Source organism: Cydia amplana, chromosome 6 (genome assembly GCF_948474715.1).
Source record: "Cydia amplana chromosome 6, ilCydAmpl1.1, whole genome shotgun sequence".
Classification (NCBI taxonomy): Eukaryota; Metazoa; Arthropoda; class Insecta; order Lepidoptera; family Tortricidae; genus Cydia; species Cydia amplana.
Window position 1 is genome coordinate 3,292,460 of NC_086074.1, and position 27,578 is coordinate 3,320,037.

Genomic DNA, 27,578 nt, shown 5'->3' on the forward strand with positions numbered 1-27,578 from the left:
TTCCAGTCAACACAATAAGAGTGCGGACAAGTGAGTGTAATCGTGGTTCTGTATGTTAATCTCTCAGTTCAATATCAAGCGGCACAGAGAACTGCTTCAGTGCCTCATCTCAGAGCAAATCTCGTATCCGAGTGGAGAGGCGAGACGACATAGTGATTCATCCCAATGTGAGCAACCATGGGAGTTCCAGTCAACACAACAAGAGTGCGGACAAGTGAGTGTAATCGTGGTTCTGTATGTTAATCTCTCAGTTCAATATCAAGCGGCACAGAGAACTGCTTCAGTACCTCATCTCAGAGCAAATCTCGTATCCGAGTGGAGAGGCGAGACGACATAGTGATTCATCCCAATGTGAGCAACCAGTTCCAGTCAATACAATAAGAGTGCGGACAAGTGAGTGTAATCGTGGTTCTGTGTGTTAATCTCTCGGCTCAATACCAACCGGCACAGAGAATTGCTTCAGTACCTCATCTCAGAGCAAATCCCGTATCCGAGTGGAGAGGCGAGACGACATAGTGATTCATCCCAATGTGAGCAACCATGGGAGTTCCAGTCAACACAATAAGAGTGCGGACAAGTGAGTGTAATCGTGGTTCTGTATGTTACTCTCTCGGCTCAATACCAACCGGCACAGAGAACTGATTCAGCACCTCATCTCAGAGCAAATCTCGTATCCGAGTGGAGAGGCGAGACGACATAGTCCCAACGCTCAATACCAACCGGCACAGAGAACTGCTTCAGTACCTCATCTCATAGCAAATCTCGTATCCGAGTGGAGAGGCGAGACGACATAGTGATTCAACCCAATGTGAGCAACCATGGGAGGTCCAGCCAACACAACAAGAGTGCGGACAAGTGAGTGTAATCGTATACTTCGTTTTTTTAGCATTAGAAAAAAGGTACAATCTTGACGTGTTTTTTTATTGTAAAACGCTGTTTAAAAATTAGTAACTGTTAGTTACGTAACCTAAATAAATTGATTTAAAAGTTATTATTATTATTATCATGTAGTGAAGTGAATATCTATTGTGTTTTCAAACATGTCATTATATTTTCGAGTGAAAATGTTAGAAGAAATTATATACAACAGGCCTGTACGATCCCGGTAGTGTATTAACACTACCGGTCAAAAGTTTAAGTTTATCGTTTGTTTTTGGTACAAAAAAGTACTTTTGTGTGATGTTTTTTTGCAGTTCAAATGTTGAAATGTTTCCAAGTGATCCGTTATTGTTTCTAGAGGTGAGGTAGAGGTTTCATTAGTCAGACAAGACAGACGTACCTACATTTCTAAATAGCTCATTCCCTAAAATCTTATACCGGCTCCTCTGATCTATCGAACCTGGGGTTGATAGTTCAGAGGGGCCGGTTTATTCGGGCGGAGCGAGTTCGATCCTTACTAGAAGCGGTAATTTATTTTCTCAAAAATGGACGGCAAAGTCGACGTTGCCGGTTAAAAAATAGGTCACGAAGTTCGTCAGTCAAAAAATAAAAAGTTAAATAAAAACATTGCAGTCTCGATTTCGGGACTGCAATGTTACATACAAATTCCATTATTTGTAGAGTTCCAAACTTTTTAAAAGTTGAAATGGCCATATCAAATGAAGGCATAGGTCCATTAAACAGCCAAACAGATGATCAGATTATTATAATGTTCCGAGCCTCGACAATAATGTACTATTGTATTTTCATGTCTTAACCATTGTATATATATTTTTTCTCAAACATGCAATGAAATGTCGTCGCTCCGGGCGTTATATCAGGCTTCGAAGTATCACGTTTAGGGCGGAGCAACTCCAGAGAACTGTAAAGGAATTTCATACGAAATTGAAGGCCTAGGCCGGGAAGTAATTTTTTTTTTTTAATTCTAATGTAAACATGGGGTCTGTGTCCATGAACAGACTAAACAGCCGAATTATATATTTTTTTTTATATTTTTGGTGAATGAATGGTTATCGGACCAAAATATCCGTGTTAACGCCTGTTATACACGAACGTACTGATATTAAGAATACGACACTGTATGATTCAATGTGTTGATGAATAAATTTAAAATTTTGTCTATACGTAAGTCACCAGAGAACATAGACAATATTTAAAATCCTCTGCATTTATTTTATTTATAGAAATTGAGATTCTTATTATCAGATTGTGTATAATGGCCCTAATAAGGTCTATTCGAACACTACACACGCGAAATACGGACGACATCCGTAAAAAAAAAAAATTATGGCGGGATTGGAAGGAAAATTAAAAAACTTTTGTTGTGGAGTTGGATTTTTATTATAAAGATTGTAAATTAGTTTTTTTGAGTGGTCTATTTTTTTATTTCATTGCATGTTTGAGAAAAGCACTATACATGCCTAGCCGTGAAAAGGTCTTGCCGGCTTCGCATCACTATCCGGCCTCCCTACGGTCGGCCGGCTATACCTACTTTCCCGGCGTCTGCAGTAATGTACTAACATTTTTAGCGGCCTCGATCAGCGTCTACGCAAGCGTTCGGCGCCTTCCCTCCCCGGCCCTAAGACTGAAGAGGTGCAAGTGAAGCGGAGCGGCGACGGCGCGTCACCGCCCGCCTTCCACGCGCTGCCCGCGCCCGCGCTCGGCAGCGCCGGACCCGTCGTGCGCGCCGCCGGGGGGTTGCGGCTACAGGTACTACCCCCTACCCCCTCCCGGCAGGCGTGGCTCACTCCGCGATTTCGGGGCGTCGCTACAAGTACTTTTTTTTTTTACACATCACAATACAAAGAAGTTAGAACTAAGAAGCGGAGCGGCGACGGCGCGTCACCGCCCGCCTTCCACGCGTTACCTGCGCCCGCGCTCGGCAGCGCCGGGCCCGTCGTGCGCGCCGCCGGGGGGTTGCGGCTGCAGGTACTATCCCCTACCCCCTCCCGGCAGGCGTGGCTCACTCCGCGATTTCGGGGCGTCGCTACAAGTACTTTTTTTTTTACACATCACAATACAAAGAACTTAGAACTAAGAAGCGGAGCGGCGTTACCCGCGCCCGCGCTCGGCAGCGCCGGGCCCGTCGTGCGCGCCGCCGGGGGGCTGCGGCTGCAGGTACTACCACAAAACAGATACAGTACAGAAATCAATGTACATACAAAGTGCGCTCGAGCAACGCACACATAGACACTGCTCACAGACACGATATCTCGGACCGGTTGGGACCAGTGCGAGCGCGAGTGTCAACCGCTTCAGACACGCGTCTGTGAACTTTTTTCTGCAATAATGGAGAAACAAAAAAAAAGTTATTATAACTGTTGAGTGGACGGTTGTTTAAATTCAACATTAAACGGTAAATTGTCGTTTTTTAAGCTACCAGTGGTTTCAAAGAGGTAAGTAGGTATCTGCTTGTATTTCGATGGTTCGTTTTAACGTCAAACAGAACAGTTAGGTAGGTAGGTAAGCACCCCGCTCCGGCCACTACTAGATACGAGTGCCACTACCACGATAGTTTTTTGTGCATAAATCATATTTGACAACCCTAGAGCGACCGCCGAGCGTAGGTATGAAAAGTGAAGTACATACATGTGATTGACTTCTGTACTGTATCTATTTTGTGCCCCTACCCCCTCCCGGCAGGCGTGGCTCACTCCGCGATTTCGTGGCGTCGCTACAAGTACTTTTTTTTTACACTACACAATACAAAGAACTTTGAACTAAGAAGCGGAGCGGCGACGGCGCGTCACCGCCCGCCTTCCACGCGCTACCCGCGCCCGCGCTCGGCAGCGCCGGGCCCGTCGTGCGCGCCGCCGGGGGGCTGCGGCTGCAGGTACATACACACACACACACACACACACACACACACACACACACACACACACACACATCTTCTTCCTCGCGTTGTCCCGGCATTTTGGCCACGGCTCATGGGAGCCTGGGGTCTGCTTGGCAACTAATCCCAGGAATTGGCGTAGGCACTAGTTAGGGTTCCGTACCCAAAGGGTAAAAACGGGACCCTATTACTAAGACTCCGCTGTCCGTCCGTCCGTCTGTCACCAGGCTGTATCTCACGAACCGTGATAGCTAGACAGTTGAAATTTTCACAGATGATGTATTTCTGTTGCCGCTATAACAACAAATACTAAAAACAGAATAAAATAAAGATTTAAGTGGGGCTCCCATACAACAAACGTGATTTTTGACCGAAGTTAAGCAACGTCGGGCGGGGTCACATTTTTTTGCTTGTTTTTTTTTCTTGTTTTGCTATATTTTTTGTTGATGGTGCGGAACCCTTCGTGCGCGAATCCGACTCGCACTTGGCCGGTTTTTATTTTTACGAAAGCGACTGCCATCTGACCTTCCAACCCAGAGGGTAAACTAGGCCTTATTGGGATTAGTCCGGTTTCCTCACGATGTTTTCCTTCACCGAAAAGCGACTAGTAAATATCAAATGATGATTCGTACATAAGTTCCGAAAAACTCATTGGTACGAGCCGGGATTTGAACCCGCGACCTACGGATTGCAAGTCGCACGCTCTTACCGCTAGGCCACCAGCGCTTCCCCCCCCCCCCCCCCACACACACACACATATTATCATGCATATTATTCTGACGAGGTCGCCATGTAAGGAAAGAAAGCAAGTGATACAATGACGAAAATCAATTCTCCTTGGGACTAATATATATACAGGGTGCCCAGTAATTAATGGATAACCTTCTAACCACCGACAGGACACCTTGGGCTGGTCCAGAAAATACACTTATAGGTCTAGTAAAAGTTTCGTGGTTTTCAAGATAATCGCACTTTTCTAAATTTGAAGTATGGTAGCTAGCTATTAAAAAAGACAGAAAAGTTCGATTATCTTGAAAACCACGAAACTTTTACTAGACCTATAAGTGTATTTTCTGGACCAGCCCAAGGTGTCCTGTTGGTGGTTAGATGGTTATCCATTAATTACTGGGCACCCTGTATATATTATCTCCTCATCGTTCGTTCGATAACGGTGACCCCAAATAAATATAGACGTCTAGCGTGAGCCCTAATGTGGCTGGCCAGGCCGAACTTGGTCTTAAATACTCTATTGCACGCGTGGCAATAAAGTTGCCCAACTATCTCTCTTTTCTTTTTCTTTTTTTTTATACAACGTCGGCGGCAAACAAGCATACGGCCCGCCTGATGGGAGGCGGTCGTCGCAGCCTATGGACGCCTGCAACCCCAGAGATATTACATGCGCGTTCCCGACCCTAACACTCCACACCCTTGTTGAGCTCAGGCAACCTTACTCGCCAGCAGAAACAACACTATGAATAGGGTCTAGTTTTATTTGACTGCGGTTTTCTGTAAAGTGAAGGTACTTCCTCAGTTGGGCTGTGCTCTAGATTTGGTATGACATCCACTGTGGCACAGCCCTACCACACAAAGCGAAATGACATTCACAGTACCCATAACTCTCTTATCATTACTAGTTAACAGTGAATAGTGCATAATTTCAGCCTCGGACTATAATTTATTGAGAAAATTATAGTACAGTGCAGTGGTTGCTCTTAAAGACTAAGAATTTATTTAGGGCGCAACTATTTCAAGGTAGGGATTATACAGTGACGGATATTGGGGTTTTCCAATCTATATTGGCGGAACCCCTGTCAAAAAGTGCGAAATTTGTGTACAGTTTTTTTGATGTTTTCGTTTAGTAACACTCGTTGAAATTCTTTTTTATAGAGGCCCAACGGAGCCGACATGTCTTTTTGATAAAGGCTTCTTTTAAATAAGTAGATAAAAGCGGTATACAAATACGTGCCTTTCATCCCTTGTTCAACAATCTACTATTACGTTACAGGTGATCAACAAAGCGTGTAACACGCATTACGGCACGCTGTCCCGGTTACAACTGTTGCCCAACAATTCAGCCTCCAGCGATCCTGTCTGGGAAACATATTTAGGTATTTTGAAATTACGTATTATTAGTAATTAATTATTTCTTTATAGTGCAACGTTACTCATGCAAGGTGTATCAAACATACTGGGGATCTGTCGGTTCTAACTAGATTCGTTAAAGGGAGACGGGTAGTCTATTTCGCCGCGAGATTCTGTCGCGCCAATCTTGTACTAGCAGCCTAGCCCGGCTGTAAACAAACCGCCTTGATGCATCAATGTCATAGTGAAATCTTATCAAAAAACTGTTTAAGGCATAGTCTGTATAAGTTACTCTGTGGTTTTATAATATGTGCTAGTGATTCTTTCTGGTGGCAGAACATTGCAGTATACTCCCTATTGTCTTGAGATACAGTATATTATAGTACAATTTTAGATTGTTTTGTGTAATTTCAGGGTTCTAAATTATCTAGATAATTACATTTTAGGTTTTAGATTTAAGGTAAGCAAAAATCAAATCGATAATTATCAGGCATAAAAATCACGATAATGATCAAAATCTCTAGATTCTCTATCTAGATTATCTTTTCGAACCCTGTGTAATTTATTTAGGCCCACTTGCACCATTTCACTAACCCGGGTTTAACCGAATAAACCTGGAGTTACCACACAGACAATCCAACCTCTAGACATAGCATAGTCGCGCTACCCCCTCTGCCACACATACGGTAGCGTTACTCCATCTTCGAGTCAATCCCGTGCCGTGATTGGTCCGTGTCTTTGAACGGACCAATCACGGCACGGGATTCGCTCACCTCGTCCCCCCGCACCCCCGTATTTCTGGCAGCATCGGTTTCATGAAAGAATTGGCCTAAGCTCAGTCTAGAGGTTGGATTGTCAGTGGTGTAGGTTAAGTAGGTTTCAAGTTGTGAAGGGGTCAAAAGTAGCTCGAAATGGTTCGTGTAATATTACACACGGTTGCTGCGTCGCCAGTTCCTTTTTCTTTAAACTTGGCTGGACACGCTACCGCGTGTCTAGATAGCTGGTCAAGCAAATCTTGTCAGTAAAAAAAGGCGCGAAATTCAAATTTTCTCATCATCTTCCTCGCGTTGTCCCGGCATTTTTGCCACGGCTCATGGGAGCCTGGGGTCCGCTTGGCAACTAATCCCAGTAATTGGCGTGGGCACTAGTTTTCAAATTCAAGTTTTCTATGGGAAGATATCCCTTCGCGCGTACATTTTTCAAATTTTCCGCCTTTTTCTACTGACAAGATCTGCTTGACCAAGTATATGATAGTTGTAAGATATAACGTATGTGTCAGGTTCCCCGGTGACGTGTATAGCGTGCGACGCGCGCTTCGCCGCCGTGTCGTGCGCGGACGGCGCGCTGCACGCGTGGCGGCTGCAGCGCAGCACGGCGCACAGAGCCCTACCGCCCATCGGTAGGTCACATCACATACCCTTACACCATAGATACCTACAATAGGCTACATGACTAATTTTTTTTTATGGTATCAATCGATCGGGTTTGTTTTTAGGATCAAATGTCTATATGGGACCCATTGCATTAAAGTAACACAAAAGTCAGAAATTGTAGTCAAAGTCCGACAGTCGCACTTCACTCGCGAAACGTCCTATACAAAACGGCCAAGGGCCGTGACGTCATCGTCCATCTTGTAGTATGGACAAAACAAGAAAATTGCGTTTTTGTCGGTGAAATATTGCGTTTATGTATATAGTTGCTATACAATATTTTATTGCATGAAATGTAAGGAATCGAGTGGTACCCTTACTTTTATCGTTTTTGGAAGTTAAAAAAAACTTAAATTTTGAAACTTTCAGGTCCTGTAGTTTTGTAATTTTTCAATATTTTATTTCAATATCCACATTATTGTAATAAATTGCTCGTTTGCTATCTATTTTACTAGATTTTGTTATAAAATTCAACATGTGTCATCATCCCTATTTCGTCGGGTAGTTCACAAATCTCTGTTTTGCTGGGACATCAGTTAGCCGCGACCACGACCAGTGAAACCAGGCCCTGTAGCGTAGACAACATGCCAATCGCTAACGCTACGTAGCGAACGAAACGCAACTGTCACTGTCACACTAATATGGAAGAGTGGTATTAATCTAAAGCTACATAGTTACAGAACTAGATATAATTATATCCTTTTGTAAGTACAAAGTTTCAGAACAATAACTAATAGTTTTAAAATGAGAGCGTAACTACGTTTGTATGGAGAATCGAGCTTGCCGGGGACTCTTAAGCAAAATAGGTCACACACCCTTACCATAGATTACTAGACTAGCCTTTCAGTAACTTGGGTCTCTGTCAAAAACCTTGCACAATGTGCAAGAAATCGTATAAAGATATATATGTGTCACATGTTTATGTGCGTCAAAATGAGAATGTGTTCATTTTTATTTAACACATTCACTGCCACCCAGCCAAACGAGACGTCCGCGCCAGGCCCAAAAAAATTCTTCATATAAAGGTCGACCGGCCTGGGAACGAAATCATAAAATACCCGATAGTCGGGTTTTCAGCACTGAATGTGTTAATCTATTGTCAGAAAAAAGTATGATATAGTCTGTCAAGACATTTCCATAAAAAATGCAGACGCGAAGGGTTATCGTCCCATAGAAAATTTGATATTAAATTCGTGTATAAAAATTTTATTGCCAAATTTTACCGTGTAGACAAAATACACGCGTAGCCACGATACCTTAGGTGGAGCATGTTTTCATAAATCAACCGACCCGCTTCATTATTTTCCATTGAACAACTTAAGAATTGAAAACCCACTCCACATTTTAACCAAATATTTTAATTTTAACTTCCAGCACTAATGTCACCCGCGGCCAAACTGACCCTCTCAGGTGACACCCTAGCCGCCGTCACTACATCCGCCGAGCTCGGTATCTGGGACCTCGCCAACGCTACGTGCATAGTCAGACCGCTAAGTTTCAGGAGCCTAATGCAGCCTGGAGGTAAGCACTAATGTCACCCGCGGCCAAACTGACACTCAGGTGACACCCTAGCCGCCGTCACTACATCCGCCGAGCTCGGTATCTGGGACCTCGCCAACGCTACGTGCATAGTCAGACCGCTAAGTTTCAGGAGCCTAATGCAGCCTGGAGGTAAGCACTAATGTCACCCGCGGCCAAACTGACACTCAGGTGACACCCTAGCCGCCGTCACTACATCCGCCGAGCTCGGTATCTGGGACCTCGCCAACGCTACGTGCATAGTCAGACCGCTAAGTTTCAGGAGCCTAATGCAGCCTGGAGGTAAGCACTAATGTCACCCGCAGCCAAACTGACACTCAGGTGACACCCTAGCCGCCGTCACTACATCCGCCGAGCTCGGTATCTGGGACCTCGCCAATGCTACGTGCATAGTCAGGCCGCTAAGTTTCAGGAGCCTAATGCAGCCCGGAGGTAAGCACTAATGTCACCCGCAGCCAAACTGACACTCAGGTGACACCCTAGCCGCCGTCACTACATCCGCCGAGCTCGGTATCTGGGACCTCGCCAATGCTACGTGCATAGTCAGGCCGCTAAGTTTCAGGAGCCTAATGCAGCCCGGAGGTAAGCACTAATGTCACCCGCAGCCAAACTGACCCTCTCAGGTGACACCCTAGCCGCCGTCACTACATCCGCCGAGCTCGGTATCTGGGACCTCGCCAACGCTATGTGCATAGTCAGACCGCTAAGTTTCAGGAGCCTAATGCAGCCCGGAGGTAAGCACTAATGTCACCCGCGGCCAAACTGACACTCAGGTGACACCCTAGCCGCCGTCACTACATCCGCCGCTACAAATAAAATGTACAAATGGCGGACTTAATAATAAGTGTTTAGGTCTGGGATCATTCCACCATTTTATAACGTGATCATTTTATTCAGGAGGCAAAGTTATGTGTTAAAGTGTGATTTTTATCCCTAGATATGTACATTATATTGATTAGGTATTGACTCTGTGCCTCTTAGTTTTCGATGACTGACCATATAAATATAAATATATATATATATATATATATATATATATATATATATATATATGGTCTATATCACTACACCTTATAAACTAAAGTCCCCTGCTGCATCTATCTGTTTATGTGTATGTATGCATGTTCGCGGTAAACTCAAAAACTACTAAACGGATTTTCATGCGGTTTTCACCTATCAATAGAGTGATTCTTGAGGAAGGTTTAGGTGTATAATTTGTTGAGGTTGGTATTATGTAAATAGGTGAATTGCCCGTGTGAAGTCGGGCGGGTCGCTACTTCTTTATAAAAACAAATTTCAGAATGTGTTGTAATGTTTAAATTTTGCCTGTTTCAGTCTCGATAACAAACTGCTCTCTACTAGAAGACGGGAACCCAATGATCTCACTTAGTAACGGGAAAAGTTATATTTATTGTAAGAAATTGTACGCGTGGTAAGTTTAACTTTTAGTTTTAGATAATATCGACGTTTTACTTTCATAACTTTTTCATTTTGTATTTGAAAGTGGGTGCTTGACAAAGAAAGTAGTGTTAAATTTGAAGCAGTTTGACAGCGTTGGAGTAACTTTATTAACCATATAACCGTATAGTACTAAAAGAAGGTTGATTTTTGTTTAAATAAATAATAAATATTTTTTTAGTATTAGTGAGTTTTGCTGACGTTATATGTATATATACGTCATATTTGGGAGACCGAGCTTTGCTCGGATAACATATTAAAACTCAATAATGCGCGTTTTCCCAGAGATAAGACCAAGCTAGATCGATTTTTCGCCCCCGAAATCCCCCATATAGTAAATTTCATCGAAATCGTTAGAGCCGTTTCCTAGATCCCCGATAAATAAATAAACAAGAATTGCTCGTTTAAAGGTATTAGATAGATAGATTATACCTACATATTGTATTTTAGACATCGAGTATGTATGTTGGCGCTGCCACATTTTGTCGTCGCCAAGTTGTCACGATTGACTTAATCTTAATCATATGCGAGTGAAAATGCTTAATATAATCATTAGTTGATATGTGTTGTATACAGGGTGGTGTGGACGGACGCCCGGGACCCGGTGTGGCGCGCGTGCGGCGGGCTCGCCTCCACGCGGGCGCCGCGCGCCGCGCACACCCTGTATCCCGCGCAGCCGCGCCCTACGCAGGCCAACACTGGGTAAGGCATACAGGGTGGCAAGTCACAGGTTCACAATTTGTGATGTACCAAAAAAATAATATCACCTACAATTTCACCGACAATACCCGCTCGAGACTGATTAAAGCAGAAATGTCTACCAGCAAAGTTACATTATTTCAATTATAAAAAACATAATATGACAAGACTTCGATGTCGTTAAGGTGTATACTCTTACAGTAAATGTCGCTACGCTCTTTCCTAAAACGCTAAACACACCTTACTTAATTCAGTCGACCTATTGGTATCCTAAAAAAATTGTTCCAAGCAAGTTAGTGCAATCAGACTTTCTAAACGCGTTTACACCTTTACGATTTAGCATTTAGAAATGTGAAGTGTTTAAAAGAAGTATAACCCATGAAGGAAGTGACGCAAAATTTACCAAAATTTGAGTGAGCAAGATTAGACAGAGCGAAAGGACCATTTAAGGAAGGATTTTCTGATAATAAATTAATAAAGATCCGTTTAGCGGCATTCTCGGTAACAAGTATGTTCTGATCAGGAAAAACCAGAAGAAAAATTAATTTGACGCGAAAACTTTTTGGCCTTTGTATGAAAGGTCTGTCTAACCAATTGGTCGACCAGCCCCATATAAAAAAAAATTCGCTTCAAAAAAATGTTTCTTCTAATTTTTCCTAATCAGAACTCGATACCGAGTATGCCCCTAAACGGATCCCCAATGTTTTAGTGACACCCTGTATATAGTATAAAATTTTGCAGCAGCTACAGTTCTGACGCGGCTCGGAGTTGGCTGGAAGCTCAAGTGGCTTCGTGCTTCCATCTCAGACTAGCGAAGGACTACCGACATTGGATCACGGCGTTATTCGGACACCTCGTCAACCACGGTATAGTTTGTAGCTTTCTAGTAGAGCCCGAAGGCTTATCCTATTGTCTATTGTTCAGTAAAACCGCACGTGCTACTTACCTGCAAAAAAGGGTCCTAATTATTCTATTTGGCACCTGAGCGCGGGCTAGTCCAACGCTCAAAAAACCAGTGTAGGTGCGCTCTCCGATAACGCGCCTTTGTTACGCATCTCGATGACACATTTTAGACTGGTTCTGTAGCGTTCGACTCGCCGGCACTCTGTAACCGAAGTACCGATTTTTTTATGCAGGTGGTTGTGGCACGTGGCACGAGCGGTTTTACTTAACAATAGACAATAGGATTAGCCTTCGGGCTCTATTAGAAAGCTACAAACTATAATTAATCTAAAGATTATAATCTGAAATAGATAACATATAATAAAAACCGGACAACTGCGAGTCAGACTCGCCCACCGAGGATTCCGTACTTTTCAGTATTTGTTATAGCGACAACAGAAATACATCTGTGAACATTTCAACTGTCTAGCTATCACGGTACATGAGATATACCCTGGTGACAGACAGACGGACGGACAGAGTCTTAGTAATAGGGTCCCGTTTTTACCCTTAAAAGAGAACAAGCCCTACAGAAATCTAAGCCACTCGGTCACGCCATCCGTTCCAATTCCTGTATTTGTTTATCTTTGAAGTGGCTTTGACCATATTCTAACTAGCACTATATACCTACATCAGTATATGTGGCTGACATACATACATAATTACATATGTACAACTTTGGTGACAATGCAATAATATAATCGCCATCGCGTGATATCTTTGTAGTTTATTTCGTCGATAGATCCTCTTTGAAGGTGACTATGTTATACTCTGACGGGTGAATACCGATGTAGAATAATCCTTTACCAAATTACCATTGTATTTTCACGGTAACGTACGGACGTGTCATGCTATTTCAGTCAGTCTCAATACAAAAAGTACTGAGGATGACTGAAGTAGCATGACCAATACGAGCTAACCTATACTTCGTTTTTTTAGCATTAGATATTTGGTAAACAATCTTGATGTGTCTTTTAATTGAAAAACACATTTTAAAAATAAGTTACGGTAACTATGTAACAATTATGAATCTAATACGATCTTTTATAGTCTTCTGCTTTCATAAGTAATAGTTATTGATTTTTAAAGAGTGTTTTTCAATTAAAAGACATGTCAAAATCGCTTACCTTCTTTCAAATTCTTTCTAATGCTAAAAAAAACGAACTATAACAATGATGATAGATCGATAATATATGTATGTCCCTAATTTAAAAGTTGCATTTTATAATTTCAGGTAATGAAGACCAGCTGAGAACGATATTAGACGACATGCTTGGGCCCAGTCATTGTACCAGCACACCCAAGAAGTGGCAGGCCACGGTTCTGGTAAGATATTATTATTATTAATTCTTTAATTCAGATAATAATTTATCCATAGAATTGTTAGTTTGGCTTATGACTACGTTAATTACTTAACTACTACTACACTAAATAACTATTTAATTACTATTATATTGACCCAAAATTTCAAGAAGGTGCAATCCACCCTCTCTGCTATGACCTTAAGTATACTATTGTGACTGCCCCGCACCCGATACAACAGAGACGCTATTCGTTTACGCCGGATGGCATAGAAGTCATCAGTTCATATAAAAAAAAAAAAAAAAAAAGTTTGCTGTGAAGTGTGATTTGGCACTCGAATTAATTTGTGTCCGGTCCATGATGTTCACCAAATTACGAATATAAGATGTTTCACTTCGGTATTTGCTGCTCATTGCATTTTTTTTTGTTTATATATATATTGTAACCTTGATATATTCCATACTTTAATATCTTGTATCACATACTGTGCTTTGTTATTATAGCATGTACTGTGTAACGTATCATATAATCAGTTTCTATTTGTGAGTTCCTATAATACAATATATCTTATTCTAAGACAAGACACCAAAATGGATGCAACTCAGCATCTGCCGATGACTAAGGGTCGGTTGCACCAAACTGTTCGTATCGTTAAAAAGTTCGCTAAATTTGTATGTATGGAAAGTTTCATAGTACAGCGCCGGGGGGCGCGGGCTGACGTTAATCGGTCTGTCAAATGTGGTTGGTGCAACTGGCCCTAAATATTGTTCTTAGCCATGGCGCTGGTTTTCAGAGCAACCAATTAAAATTAAAAACACAATTACCTGTTCTTACGTGTCTGTTTTTCTCTGTGGCCACGGAACAGTGGATGTGATTTTAAATATCTCATGTCCGAGGCTCATGAAGTTTTTCAATGTCGTAGTGCTCGATAATAGTACATTACGATACAAGTGCGAAATTTAGGAAACGAGTGGCGATAAATTAGAACACGACCAAAGGGAGTGTTTTAAATCGACACGAGTTGCGAATTACTTATTTGCACATGTATCGTGCAACGTTTTACAATATGTACTGTAAATTTTCGACATAGTTGCGTAATGTGCTAATTATCGCACTAGTGCGGTAAAGTAGCATCATATGTACTGTAAAGTATGTATTGGGGTTTTATAATGCTCCTGGTTGGAGAAAGTACATTGTAACACCCACCCTTTTCTAATTCCAGGGTATAAAAAAGCACGACATTCTAGACGAGATGTTATCCCTATTAGTACGTCAGCTGCGCTGGCAGCGCCTCTACAGCGAGTACATAGACCAGCTACAGGACATACGCGAAGCGCGCGAGAGACCCGTGCTCAACGGACACTGAAACCGGTGTGTGAAAAGGACACTAATATTTTTAAATTTTAACAAGCAGAAACGTCTGCGAACGATGCTATTAAGCTTAGAATAAATTTAAAAGTAGAAAAAATACTGTCTTGGGTGAGACTTGAACTCACGGCCTCTGCTCTGCCATCTGACGCCCTTACAGATGTCGCTCGGGTGCCCTTAACCAGTGTTGGCCGAAACGTTAATGCAATTGAAAATGTTGGCCATTAACAATTATAAATTGAACCGTAAACTGTAATCGTCCGTTACGGTTTAAGGTTCAATTTATAATGGTTAATGGCCAACATTTTCAATTGCATTAACGTTTCGGCCAACACTGCCCTTAACCCATATGGTGGAAAGATTTGCTGTCTATGGATGAGGTCTTGGTGGCTCAGATGGCAGAGCGCTGGTGTGTCGATCCAGGGGCCGTGGGTTCAAGTCCCAAGAAAGTCATTTTTCCACTCTTAAATGTATTCTTGACACTTTAATATGCATATTTTTTCAATACCGTCAACCGGAGTGAATAAATATGGCTATATGAGAAATTTTTTTCCTAATAATTTGAAATAATAGTAAATTTTGCATGATACAGTTTGTATAGGTAGTTTTAGGGTTCCGTACCCAAAGGGTAAAAACGGGACCCTATTACTAAGACTCCACTGTCCGTCTGTGTTTCTGTCACCAAGCTGTATCTCATGAACCGTGACAGCTAGACAGTTGAAATTTTCACAGATGTATTTCTGTTGCCGCTATAACAACAAATACTAACAAGTGCGGAACCCTCGGTGTGCGAGTCCGACTCGCAGTTGTCAGATTTTTAAAGAAATTATAAGTGTGAATAGGTTAATTTGACGTCCACGTCCGGAAAAAAAAACTATGGGACTTGTGTTTCAACAGATACCTACTCGACGAAGTTATTTAAATTTTACTTGGTTTTATCCAATATGAAGGTTCGTACATGGTAAATAAAGAAACAGTAACTTTTTATTTGTAGATTTTTTTTGGTACTGAAATGAACTAGACTTTTGTATGTTAATGTTTGCTGATGATATGATAGCTGTATTTCTACTGCCCAAAATAATTATTATTTAAAATTATGAACGAAGCTAACGGTAGCTACTGAAGCCTAGCCAATATGACAATAAAATCAATTTCGCGATAGACCCGTCTATAAATGTGAGTTAATATGTGTTCAAACCGCGAAAGTTTTAAATATTAAATATTATAATCGTCAACGATTTTATTAACGATTGTCATATTATCGCAAATCGAAACTTTAATCTATGGATCTGTCGTTCCGTTACATTTTTATCAATGACCGGCGTATGTCGATGTACGATTGTCATTTTGGCTAGGCCCCCAGATGTATCAGAGATTGTAGGAGATTATTATTTCCGTAATACCAATGGGGTTGGCCGGTCGAAGTATTTAGCAGATGGCACCATCATAGCTTGCTCTGTCAGGCTGTCAATCCCTAGAATTGTGTCAAATTTTTGTTTTTTAATGCCCTGGATACCATCCCTTTAAGCCAAATCTAAAAAAGGGGCAAGCTATGATGGCGCCATCTATGCAAACCTTTGACAGTTGCCAATCCCATTTGGCACAACCCTGACTAATTTTGCGGTCATTTTTTTGTGATTTTTAGTGTGGTATGTAATGTACTTATTGGCTGTTTCTAGAAATCCTAAATTCGTGTCGATATTAAGTGTAAAGTGTTCATATCAGTCTTATGAAGTAGGTTTTGAATGTGAAGAATGCCTTGAGAGTGTGCTATAAAGTATTTATAGTAGGTATAATGAAATAATCAGTAGATTTTAAATTATAGTTGATATATACTGTATCGGTTGATATTATATCACCTTTTTTGTTTGCCTACATAATCATGAAAAAATACAAGATATAAGATACGACTACAGATGTAATGCATAATTATTTTCCATCGTGTTTTCACGGAATCGTACGAACTTGTCTTGCTATTTCAGTCAGTCTCGGCATAGAGAAAAAAATACATAGAGTGCTCACTCCATACACCAGTTCAGACTATTAATTTCAGTGTCTACATCTAGCATCGAGTGGCGGAACTATCAGTACTGCTACTTGACAATAGATGTAGCACCGACCGGAAAGTCTTATCTCAACAGCATAAGACTTTCCGGTCGGTGGCTACATCTATTGTCAAGTAGCAGTACTGATAGTTCCGCTACTCGATGCTAGATGCTAATAGTCTTTCTGGTACTAAAACTGATGTATGGAGTGAGCACTGTATGTATTTTTTTCTCTATGGTCTCGGTACAAAAAGTACTGAGGTTGAACATTTTAAATGTATATCTTTGAAAGCCACGCAAAGGTAAAATATTAAAGGTATTATATTATTGGACCGATACTAGGTATAGGTATAATTAAAAAAAACTGCCAAGTAATTAATAAAAATGTTCAGTTTACTGAAATGAAGTCTCTATTTGTGGCGATCTCACGTAAAATGCACTTTAGTGTCAATAAGGTCGATTTTTATCTGTATCTTTGTAACCCCTTATTAAGAACAAAGTGGCATGTTTTGTCTGAGAAACTATCCTCTAGCCCAGAGGCCTTTAAAAAGGACGCCCGTTCCATTGTATTTTGAATCTTAATTTTGACAAATCAAAATTGCATTTGCCTTGGCAAGGTTTGACTTGTGGGCTAGAGGCTATGCGCACAATGTACAGTATGAAATAATAATTTGATTTTGCTGTGTTACTTTTACACTTGAGCATAGAGAAAAAATACATAGAGCGCTCACTCCATACATCAGTTTTGGTACCAAAAAGACTATTATTTTCATAGTCGACATCTAGCATCGAGTAATAGTACCGCTACTTGACAATAGATGTTGCACCGACCGAAAAGTATAATATAGTATAATGCTCAACAATATTCAGCTATTAATAGTATAACCGGATTAACCTGAACCATAGAGAAAAATATACATAAATTGCTCACTCCATACATCCGTTTTAGTACCAAAAAGACTATTAGCATCTAGCATCGAGTAGCGGAACTATCAGTACTGCTACTTGACAATAGATGTAGCACCGACCGGAAATTCTTATGCTGTTGAGATAAGACTTTCCGGTCGGTGCTACATCTATTGTCAAGTAGCAGTACTGATAGTTCCGCTACGCGGTGCTAGATGTAGACACTGAAATTAATAGTCTAACAGATGTATGGAGTGAGCACTCTTGTCTTACTATATTTCTTTAAGCTCTCTTTTCAACTCCTTCTGCTTTAATATTAGTTGTAAATTGTTGTTCAATACAATTTTCGTGAGTCGCGACTCACGAGACATCTAGTAATTCCGCTACTCGATACTAGATGTCGACTACGAAAATAATAGTCTTTTTGGTACCAAAACTGATATATGGAGTGAGCACTCTGTTCTTACTATATTTGTCTATGAATTAAGTTTGTTTTACCTGTCTCTCTTGTGTAACTATTTTGTAACGTCGCTAGTTCGAACGAAACTTTAATATTTTATACATAAGACAAATGATTGCCCGTAAAGAAAATACTCGGTTAAGCGGGTATTTTACTTTACTATTTTAAAACGGTTTTATGAAATACCTGATATGTATTGTTTAATATGCGAACGTAGTATCTTTAAATTCAGGGATTTACTAACGGCTTAATGTTTTACGACACGAAAAGTATGGCGATATGGCACTACTTTGCAAACTTTGCAGGAGAACAAATAGACGAATCGCTTGATAGTAGGTAAGCCATTACTATCGCTCATGGACACCCGACCAGATGGACCAGAGGGGTAGCAAGTGCGTGACCGGCATTAAAGATGGGAGTGCGCTCATTTCTTGAAAATCATTACTACTTCACATTCACTACCAGGAACCTACCTGGTGGGCGCTCGTGTACTTTGCTCAGATGCCGGACAACCCGCTGGGCGGGTTGTTTTATACGCAGCTATAGACGACCGGTTTCTGGGGTAGTGCGCCGTTTTTTGTCTGGTAGTGAATGTGTACATGTCACCGTGAGATTGTGAACCCTTTAGTTTATAATCTAACGTAGGTTAGGTTAGATTATAATCTCCCTACCGTCAGTTTATAATGTAACTAGCGAGATTATAATCTGACGAGTGTTTACAATTTTACGGTGACATATAAGGTATGTCATAAAGTGTTGCTCAAACTTTTATGTAAGGTCCTGGCAGAATATCAGCGATCCACATCCACCATCATCATGCTGCGGGCTCAGCATGGTTCCATTTTTATCGACTATCACTAAGCCCGTCACTTTCGCACTTACATACTTGTTAGACGTGACAGGCATGGTGATAAATGATAAAAATGCGACCGTGCTACTAGGGCTGAGCCAGCGCCTATAATTATGCCACGACACATGGTTATGTCCTTTTATGTTTTCTTGTTCATATCGTGTAATTATATTCGTTTTTCTTATTTAAGCTGCATGCCAATGTTTAATAAATCACTCTTTGTAATACCATCGATACTGTGGAAATGAATAAAGTGTTTATCTTCTATCTATCGGCAATGATGTCAGGCGAAGTCGAGCGACCTCGCTAAACATTACATGACGTAGATACTGTGTCGTGTCGCACGGTTTAACCGAACACATTCATTTGCAATTTACAGAACGCGATATCGTTGGCAACTTTTGACCTCTAGTAAATCCCTGGATTTATTATTAAATTGAAAACATCGTAATGTGTTCCTGGTACGAATAATTAATGCAAATGATTTTATAATTTATGTGTTTTATTTGGTAAAATGAATGATGTATACGTAAATGATTTTAACCCTCACACTCTGGAGCTTTCGGGTAAGTCATGTATTACGCAAAGACTCATTGCCTGACTAATCGTAACCGCTTCAATTATTTTACAGTACATACTTTACCGCCCTATAGTTCGTTTTTTTAGCATTAGAAATAAGGTAAACAATCTTGATAAGATGATTTTAAAAATAAGTTACGGCAAATATCTACCAATTATGAATCTAATACGATCATTTATATTCTTCTGCTTTCATAAGTAATAGTTTTTGATTTTTAAAAAGCGTTTTTCAATTAAAAGACATGTCAAGATCGCTTACCTTCTTGCAAGTTCTTTCTAATGCTAAAAAAACGAACTATAGTGCGGTAATTACACCAATACGTGCCTATGTCATAAATTTTAAGGGCCATATGAACTGTAAAACGTTGTACAATACACGTGCGAAAAGGTAATTCGCACTTGTATCGTAATGTACTATTGAAGCTCTTTAAAAACAAATAAATGCGGCTTGACAAATTTGACCATTTAACACATTTACTGCCAGCGCTTGCTACGCGCTACGAACGTAGCCGATAACATGGGAAAACCCGTATGTAGCGAAAAGCGACTACGAATAGTGCACCCGCCTGGTGGGTTGCTGGCAGAAGTATACGAGGGGTTCGTTTCGTCTGAGCTCAAAACAGTTCAAAAATGAATGTCAGTTTTCATCACTGCATTCGTCTTAGTAGTGCCGCATGTGGTTTCTAAATCGGTTCTGCATTAAATAAGGGTTAAGGAGAAGGTACAAACAAAACAACCATAATTTTATATCACAATAATTTATTTTTACAAATTAGTTATGGATCACAACAGCTCTAACGAGGCGCGACACGACAGTGCCGACACGTCGGGAGCGTTCGCAAGTCGCATCACGGCTCAAACTCAACAGCCCAGAATCGGGTAAAATTTCAATATCGTACACCCAACAACATTAAGGAATTTGCGACTAATTTTGGTCCCACACAGGGTCGACGCGGTATCCTACATACCTACGTATACAATACCTCTGTTAAAATCATCTAAACACTTAGACACTACAATATAATGTCACTATGTGATCGACACATTAACAATTTTAATATCTAAGTAAGTAACGCTGAGCGGCTTGGGGCCTTGGGCACACGCGGTGTAAAATAGTTGAATAAAAAACGCGCTAGTTTAATAAAACTTCTACTTTAAGTGTGCACAAGGCCGTACATAAGAGGGGCAGTATTTACAAAAGCCAGCTCAGCCCAGGGTTAAACTTAAGAACACATAATGCAAGCCCCCCTCATTGCGTATAATTATGCATTTTGTACCATCGCTGTAGGAGCGCGATCGCACGAACTACCCCTTAACTCCGGTTACGAGTAAGCGTAATCTAGCATAATAAAACAAAATAGATATGTGACGTTACCTATGAAAAGGGACCTTATTGTCGATGGCGCTTACGCCATTATTAACGACGTAAGGGCCATCGACAATAAGGTCCCTTTTCATTGATAATGCCCCATATTTTAATTCCTTAAACATTAAAAAAGGTATACTAGGGCTGTCACTTCAGCGACAATCCTAAGCAACCGTTTAAATGAGCTCGATTTTTACACGAATCTATAACTACAAATATATTTGTACTTCAAGCTTATGTAGTTTCGAAAATAAAATGTTAATTCTTTCTTTTTTCGGTGTACGTGTAATCGGGCCCCTACTACATTAAAAATATACAACTCGTGAGACTAACTTAACTATAACTACGTATTTACATCACTGCGCGTGTTTTACTTTTTTGAAGTAGTGAAGTCAAAAGGTCAGAGTGGAATAGAAAAGTAAGCCGTTTTTATGAGTCGTTATTAAAAATATTAACACACTAAAACATAATTTTAGAGCGTCCGACAAGGGGACAGATAATCTACATTTCAACTCGCCTAAACATCATCATGCTTTGAAATTAAAATTAACGAATGGCGAAAAAGTAAATATTATCTATCTACATTTTACGGACTTGTGTGTTAAAAGTTTTAGACGCTTTCAAACCTCAAACAGCCCACTTCTCTAGCCTCTATGACCGAACCTTACACCGCGCTAGTGCATTCGTTATCCTTTTCTAATGTACAACGAGAGAAAGAGCTGAGTAGGCTAGCGTGTTTTAATCGCAACTTGCGTGAATATAAACATGCATCATGGGGTTAAAAATTAATTCAAAAGAGAGGAAATCTCGTTCATTTAGTTCCAAACCACAGACAAAGTATCTACCAACGAATTGATATTGAAAAATTACCCATGAAAGTAAACCACCGTAAAAACAACCGTATGTCAGAATTAAGCTTTTGAACGCCAAGAATTAATCCTCGTGAGTAGTCGTGTCCACAACGCCAATGTAACCTTCATGCTTTTATATAAGGTTAATATTTGCACGCATTCGCACGTGATCTTGGCGCGTGTGTGACATTTTGTAAAAAAAAATTTAAGTAAAAGTTCATCTGTGGTCTGGATCTATCCTAAAACCTTTCTCTAAAATCTGTTTTGAACCCCATAGCCACGCCGTATCTGCCGTACACTTAGGCCTTTTTAGGCCAGCACAATAATACCTAAGTACGCTTTCATAATACAGGTCATAAAGAAAATGGCGACTGCCCGGCATATGCTATACGTTAGTACTTCGTCGCTTTAACTTATTTGACAATATTGTCTAACGGGACATGATTTAGTTAAAACGACAAGGTTCTAATCGAGTAGCGACCTTTACAAACGTTGTCAGAAAATCTTCCAGTTAACATCTTATGTAATTGTACATAATTAGGCAATAATACATTCGTGTGATCCTATCATGAAACTCACTTCGTTCGTTTCATAAACCCACACTCTTATTTCATTATGTAGCAGTCACATAATCTACTATTAAGACCTTAAGAACTGGCAAGGTTTGTAACAGCAGTGAACGAAAGTGATAAAAACAATACGAAAACAATTAAAGTATGTACAGTATTTTATACAACATTATCTAATTTATCTAGTTCTCATAGTACTATAAACTCGATCTCAAAGGGTGTAGCAGGATAGCCTTTGAAAAAATAGTTTTGGGGTTTATCGGTTATTGTGGAGTGTACAGAGTATTATCTTCTTAAAAGGCATCGTTTAGTTATAGTTTCGAACCAAGAGCTCTGGGGGCAATTGTTCAAAGGCTATTCTGGTACACCCTTTATAATCGTGGTTCATAAGTTACACCTGAATTTCGCAGTTAAATACATACAAGTATATGCGTAAATTCATTAAAAGCAAAACGATCCCTAGAATTTAGTGTATTTCTTAGGTATAGAAAACTACATAACAAGTTGAGGTTCAATATTATCGAAATATTGTACAAATACAAGATGTACCTCCGTCAAGTTTGACATAATTCTTTACAAAAGATATATATTTTAAGGCCACTGGGAACTGATAGAATTATTCAAAAACATTTATCAAATTTACTTTCAATTTAAATGATATTAACCTTATCTATACTTTTCAATAGTTGTTTGTCAGATAAAGCGAAAGTTATTTACTTACAATATATAGCATGTTACATTTTATGAATGATGGGTAAATACTTTTACAAATTTTTAAGTCACAAATACTTTAGAACAATTTATTTTAGTATCCTACTTTCGTTCACTTCACATTTTTACTTGTAAGTAGTAATTTTATAATTTCACATTGGTACTGAAACATCAGTAAGTAGTTTTCTAATCGGTCAAAGACTAAATTACTAAAACATATCACTTTCTTCACCGGGCAGTTTTTAAGCTGTCATTCTTTTTTTGCAGAATTCACAATTGCCGAGTTAATGACCGTCATAGACAATATTACCAGCAACTAATATTTTGTTAACTCTTACGCTTGTATTTGATCTTTTGAACGGTCAAAAACATCAAGTACTATAAATTCTGAAAAAAAGAGAAAATACATACAAATCGAATACGTTCAGTAACAACAGCGTCCTCTAGCTGACGAGGGCGCAATTTTGGGTAAAGTAAAGGTAGACTTCTAAGCAAAGCGGTCCTGTGTATGTTTAGTATTTTTCTAATCTTTAGCAGGCCACTATTTGTGACAAGTTTGTCAGTGAAACTTATGTCAATAGTTTTAGAAATTTGGTTTTAATATTGAAGGAAACAAGACAAATAGAACTCTATTTAAATTTAAAATTATTTAAATTTCATTGAAGTTAATTAAAATGGTTATAGAGATAAACCAAGCTAGATTTGCACGGCATTTGCAACAAAAAAGTGTGGTCATGTCATCATTAACGTCTCTATTAAAAATGACGTCTATAATGACAAGCACACTGCACTGGCACTTAGTACCATTCAAATCCGTCTAAAGCTTAAACTTTACAGTTAATTTAATGGTCCTAGTATTAGACAAGGACGGGGCGGGGGAACGTTTTAGATGTGGCAATACGACAAATTGTATGAACCCGCGATGCAAGAAAACGTCGTCTTAACTTAACTTTTCAACGTGCGTTCTGTTTAAAAGTCCACCTTTAACTACAGCGCCCTCTAGTCGGCCAGCGCAGGCAACAGGCGCCAGCGCTGAGCAGTCGCTAGCAGATGAGCGCGCGATCCTGCGTGGAGCGCGCCGGGGGGATGCGCAGGCGCAGGCAGGGCGCGGGGCACGAGGCGGGCGCGCACGGGCAGCACGCGCCGCACTCGCACGAGCGCGCTGCCGGCTTCTCGTAGTCCGGCTGGAACTTCTTGCACAGCGCTAGCACGGATGGGGGGGATGGCAGCGATTTGCGGGATACCTGCGGGTGAAAAGGGCCGGTTTAGTTTGCGGAGGTAAGAGTTCACGGATTGGCGGGGAACGGAAGATGATAATGAGAAGTTGCTTGAGAGAGTACCTAATTCTATGTTTAATCATCTTACGGAAGTCGGAGTACATGGTGCCAGTTGTTTTTCCATAAGAATGTAAATCGGTGAAACAGACATATTAAAAACGGGTCACTCATGTATTTTAACACATTAACTGCCGGCGACTCGCTAGGGAAGTTCACTATTCGTAGGCGCTTTTCGCTACATACGGTTTTTCCCGTATTATCGACTACGCTCGTAGCGCCGTAGCTCGCGCTGGCACTAAATGTGTTAAGTCGAAAACGCTCGACATATTTCACTCCGTTCCGCACCGACTTAAAATACGTGAGTGACCCGCTCTTAATGTATTTAATAATGTAAATCCGATGGACACCTGAGTGATTTGATAAAATCAGCTCAATTATACCATTATGCAGGTACATTGCATTGTCACCCAATGTTTCAGCTCAATCAGATAATGTGAAATAGGCCTAATTTAGCTCCCAAGATTTAACCCGAACATAAAAAGATTAGGAAGAAAATTAAAAACTTATAAAAAATCCAAAAATTCTTCAATTTACTTAAAATAAAAGGACGAATCAACATTTCTCACAAAAGATGAATACCAGAAAATTTGTGTTTTTTTTCTAATATGCTGATGAATGGCGTATTTATTTATTTCTTTATTTCAAGGCGAGGTAACAAAATGTAAATTGGATACATACGTCTAAATATTATAGTAAACTTATAGTGCTAAATTTACATTTCAATAACTACCAAGCACAACATTCATTAGAGATTATAATATTTAGTTAACAATTAATTTGTAATCTTATAATTAAGGTGAGATCATGTACTCAACTAGGTATGTGATAATTTAATTACACTGTTTCTAAATCTATTATAACTTAAATGAAAAATGTCTACATCATTACAAATCTTATTGTAAGAAGCGCATATACGAGACAGGGGACTATGTAAAGATGATTGTGCATGTAATTACCAAGATCCTCACCTTGGGCGTGGACGGGGCGTCGGGGAAGGGCGGCGCCGGGTCGCGCGCGTGCGCATGCTTCAGCGGCGGCAAGCGCTCTTCCGCCGCAGGCGACACTGGCCGCTCTGGAAATACACATAAAAGCTAAATTCGCTTGTACAACTTCAAAATTCTTTCATGGTCTCCGAGAAACGTCACATTATACGGGAATACTCTATTCCCACTGTAAGCAACCATCCCATGACGTCTGTTAACTCCGTCACCGACATCCTTACGAGTTTAAACCAAAACCGTAGGTATATAATAGCATACAGATGCATCAAAGACCAACCTGACAATAGCGCGCTGACAGCGTCATTTTTGAGCAGGCGTGTAATTCAGAAACTTAGACAAAACTCTTCTACTTCTCAGCCTCTCATCGCTATCCAAAGAATGACGGTGTAAAGCCTGAGCCTGTCCTATAGTTGTATATAAGATTTTCACCAGCCGGGCTAGCACATGATTGGCGCGACAGTTTCTCGCGGCGAGATAGACGTTAGAAAAAGACGGGTAGTCTATCTCGCCGCGAGATACTGTCGCGCCAATCATGTGCTAGGGGTGCTGACACAACACAGGAGCAGCCACTTGTACTCCAAAGTTGTGCACCGAAAGCGGAAGAACTAATTCAACAACCACCAACCTTTTTCCTCATCATGTGTCCCGTTCGTCCCATTAGTCCCGTTGCTGTGTCCATTCATGCCGTTGTGTCCATTAACCCCGTTGACCCCATTAACCCCATTCTCCTGTGTGTCGTCCGAGTCCGCGTCGCTGGCGGCCGTGTCGAAGCCCAGCCCGACGATGGCGCGCGGGATGTCGGCGTCGTCTTTGAGCCAGGGGTGCTCCAGGCACTCTACCACTGTAAGACGACCCCTGGAAAATAATCACCGTTAGTTATGAATCCTAGAACACGAAACAACTGAGAACAGTGTGTGTGACATATACAGCGGTATATATAGGTATACACATGTTATTTTTGATAGAAAGGGCTGAACTGTTAAAAATCAGATTAGATTTTCCGGGATAAAAGTGCATAGTCCCCTGTGCGTGTCCCGCAGAAAATGTATCTACTTAATCTGGCCTCCTTAGCTGGTCTTCCTGCTTGAGAAGATAGAGAAAGGAAAAAAAAGGAGAAAATGGCCCTCTGCGAGATAAGTCCTTGAACATACGGACCAAGTCTCTGGGGAAGTTAAGTTGGCACTGCGCGATGTTCATCCTGCATGAGATCCCAAGAGAGTAGATAATTAGACTCACTTAGGATCCACGACAAGTGTGTCCCTGATGAACTGCATGGCCCTCTGCGAGACTCCTCTGAACAGGTCCCTTGGGAAGCTGAGCTGGCACTGCGCGATGTTTAGATAGGTCTCCTGCTTGGTCTCGCCCGCGAACGGCGAGTAGCCGCTGACGAGAACGTAGGCCAGCACGCCCACCGACCACATGTCGGCGGCTAGGGACAGCGGCTCGTACGAGAGGATTTCTGGTGCTGGAAAGACAAAATAGATTGTTAAAGCCACTGTTTATCAGGCGCGGCGCGTCATCGTGAACCTTGTCGGAATGCAAGAAAGTAATATTGGTCTGTAGCCACGCGCGTCAATTTTCGTTTTTGGCGGTCAAAGGCTTCAAGGCGAAAGCCCACATTTTGCCAAGATGTATGCAATCATCACGAACTCATCGATGCTACTTTTCTCGCCACGCAGGATGTATGTATCGAGGCGTAGTGGTAGCTAATACGGGTAGCAACAGCAACATAAAATGAAGTATGTGTTTTGCTTTAGGCAAAAAAACATTAAGTGCATTCCTGCACGATTACGTAAAACAGAAGCTAAGACAAGTGCAATAAAACTGATAAACTCATAAAATAGTACAATCAGATCAGGCACGCGTGAACTTTCTACTCCAGAATTTTACAGACCTATTAATAACTCTATCTAGACCAGATTCTGTGTCGCAATCGCGTGCGTCCGCCGCGTATCTCAGCGAGGCGACGTCATCGAGAAATGTAATTAAGAAGTGTAATTGAAGCGAGATTTGTCTCCAACGGGGTAGAATTGATCGGCTGGATGGATTGTACTGATTTTCGAATTGAAAGTTCGTTTGGTGCAGTGATAGTGGCGACTGGCGACATAATTAAAATATATTTGCATTTGGACAAGCAATAATTCAGTATCCTGGCTTTCTAAAAGCCACATAAAGGTATCTAACAATAATAATCTATATAGGGCAAGATCTCTCGTCGTCTTAACGAAATAACAGGAAGGCATATCCGAACAAATGAGAAACTTCTTAAATATATGGTTCTTTTGTATGATATCCAAATCATAAACCT

The 27,578-nt window shown here is 40.8% G+C and overlaps 2 protein-coding genes across 3 annotated transcripts in view; one reads left to right on the forward strand and one right to left on the reverse strand.

Moving 5' to 3' along the window:
- Window positions 1-14,593, forward strand: part of LOC134649119 (protein HIRA) — a 28,489-nt gene extending 13,896 nt beyond the window's left edge. Inside the window, exons 16-24 of the mRNA XM_063503835.1 lie at window positions 2,469-2,649; window positions 5,781-5,883; window positions 7,137-7,256; window positions 8,662-8,808; window positions 10,162-10,258; window positions 10,861-10,986; window positions 11,725-11,849; window positions 13,160-13,251; window positions 14,450-14,593. Of these exons, the coding sequence (XP_063359905.1) occupies window positions 2,469-2,649; window positions 5,781-5,883; window positions 7,137-7,256; window positions 8,662-8,808; window positions 10,162-10,258; window positions 10,861-10,986; window positions 11,725-11,849; window positions 13,160-13,251; window positions 14,450-14,593 (1,135 nt within the window). The remainder of the gene's footprint in view (window positions 1-2,468; window positions 2,650-5,780; window positions 5,884-7,136; window positions 7,257-8,661; window positions 8,809-10,161; window positions 10,259-10,860; window positions 10,987-11,724; window positions 11,850-13,159; window positions 13,252-14,449) is intronic.
- Window positions 14,594-23,960: 9,367 nt separating this feature from the next.
- LOC134648674 (death-associated protein kinase related) overlaps window positions 23,961-27,578 on the reverse strand; it is a 317,978-nt gene continuing 314,360 nt past the window's right edge. Inside the window, exons 4-7 of one of the 2 annotated variants that reach the window (XM_063503171.1) lie at window positions 26,507-26,735; window positions 25,896-26,125; window positions 25,238-25,341; window positions 23,961-24,176 (exon numbers count right to left, since the gene is read on the reverse strand). In XM_063503171.1, the coding sequence (XP_063359241.1) occupies window positions 23,976-24,176; window positions 25,238-25,341; window positions 25,896-26,125; window positions 26,507-26,735 (764 nt within the window). In that variant the 3' untranslated portion in view covers window positions 23,961-23,975. Of the gene's footprint in view, window positions 24,177-25,225; window positions 25,342-25,895; window positions 26,126-26,506; window positions 26,736-27,578 lie in introns of both variants that reach the window. The other variant, XM_063503170.1, reaches the window with a different exon arrangement.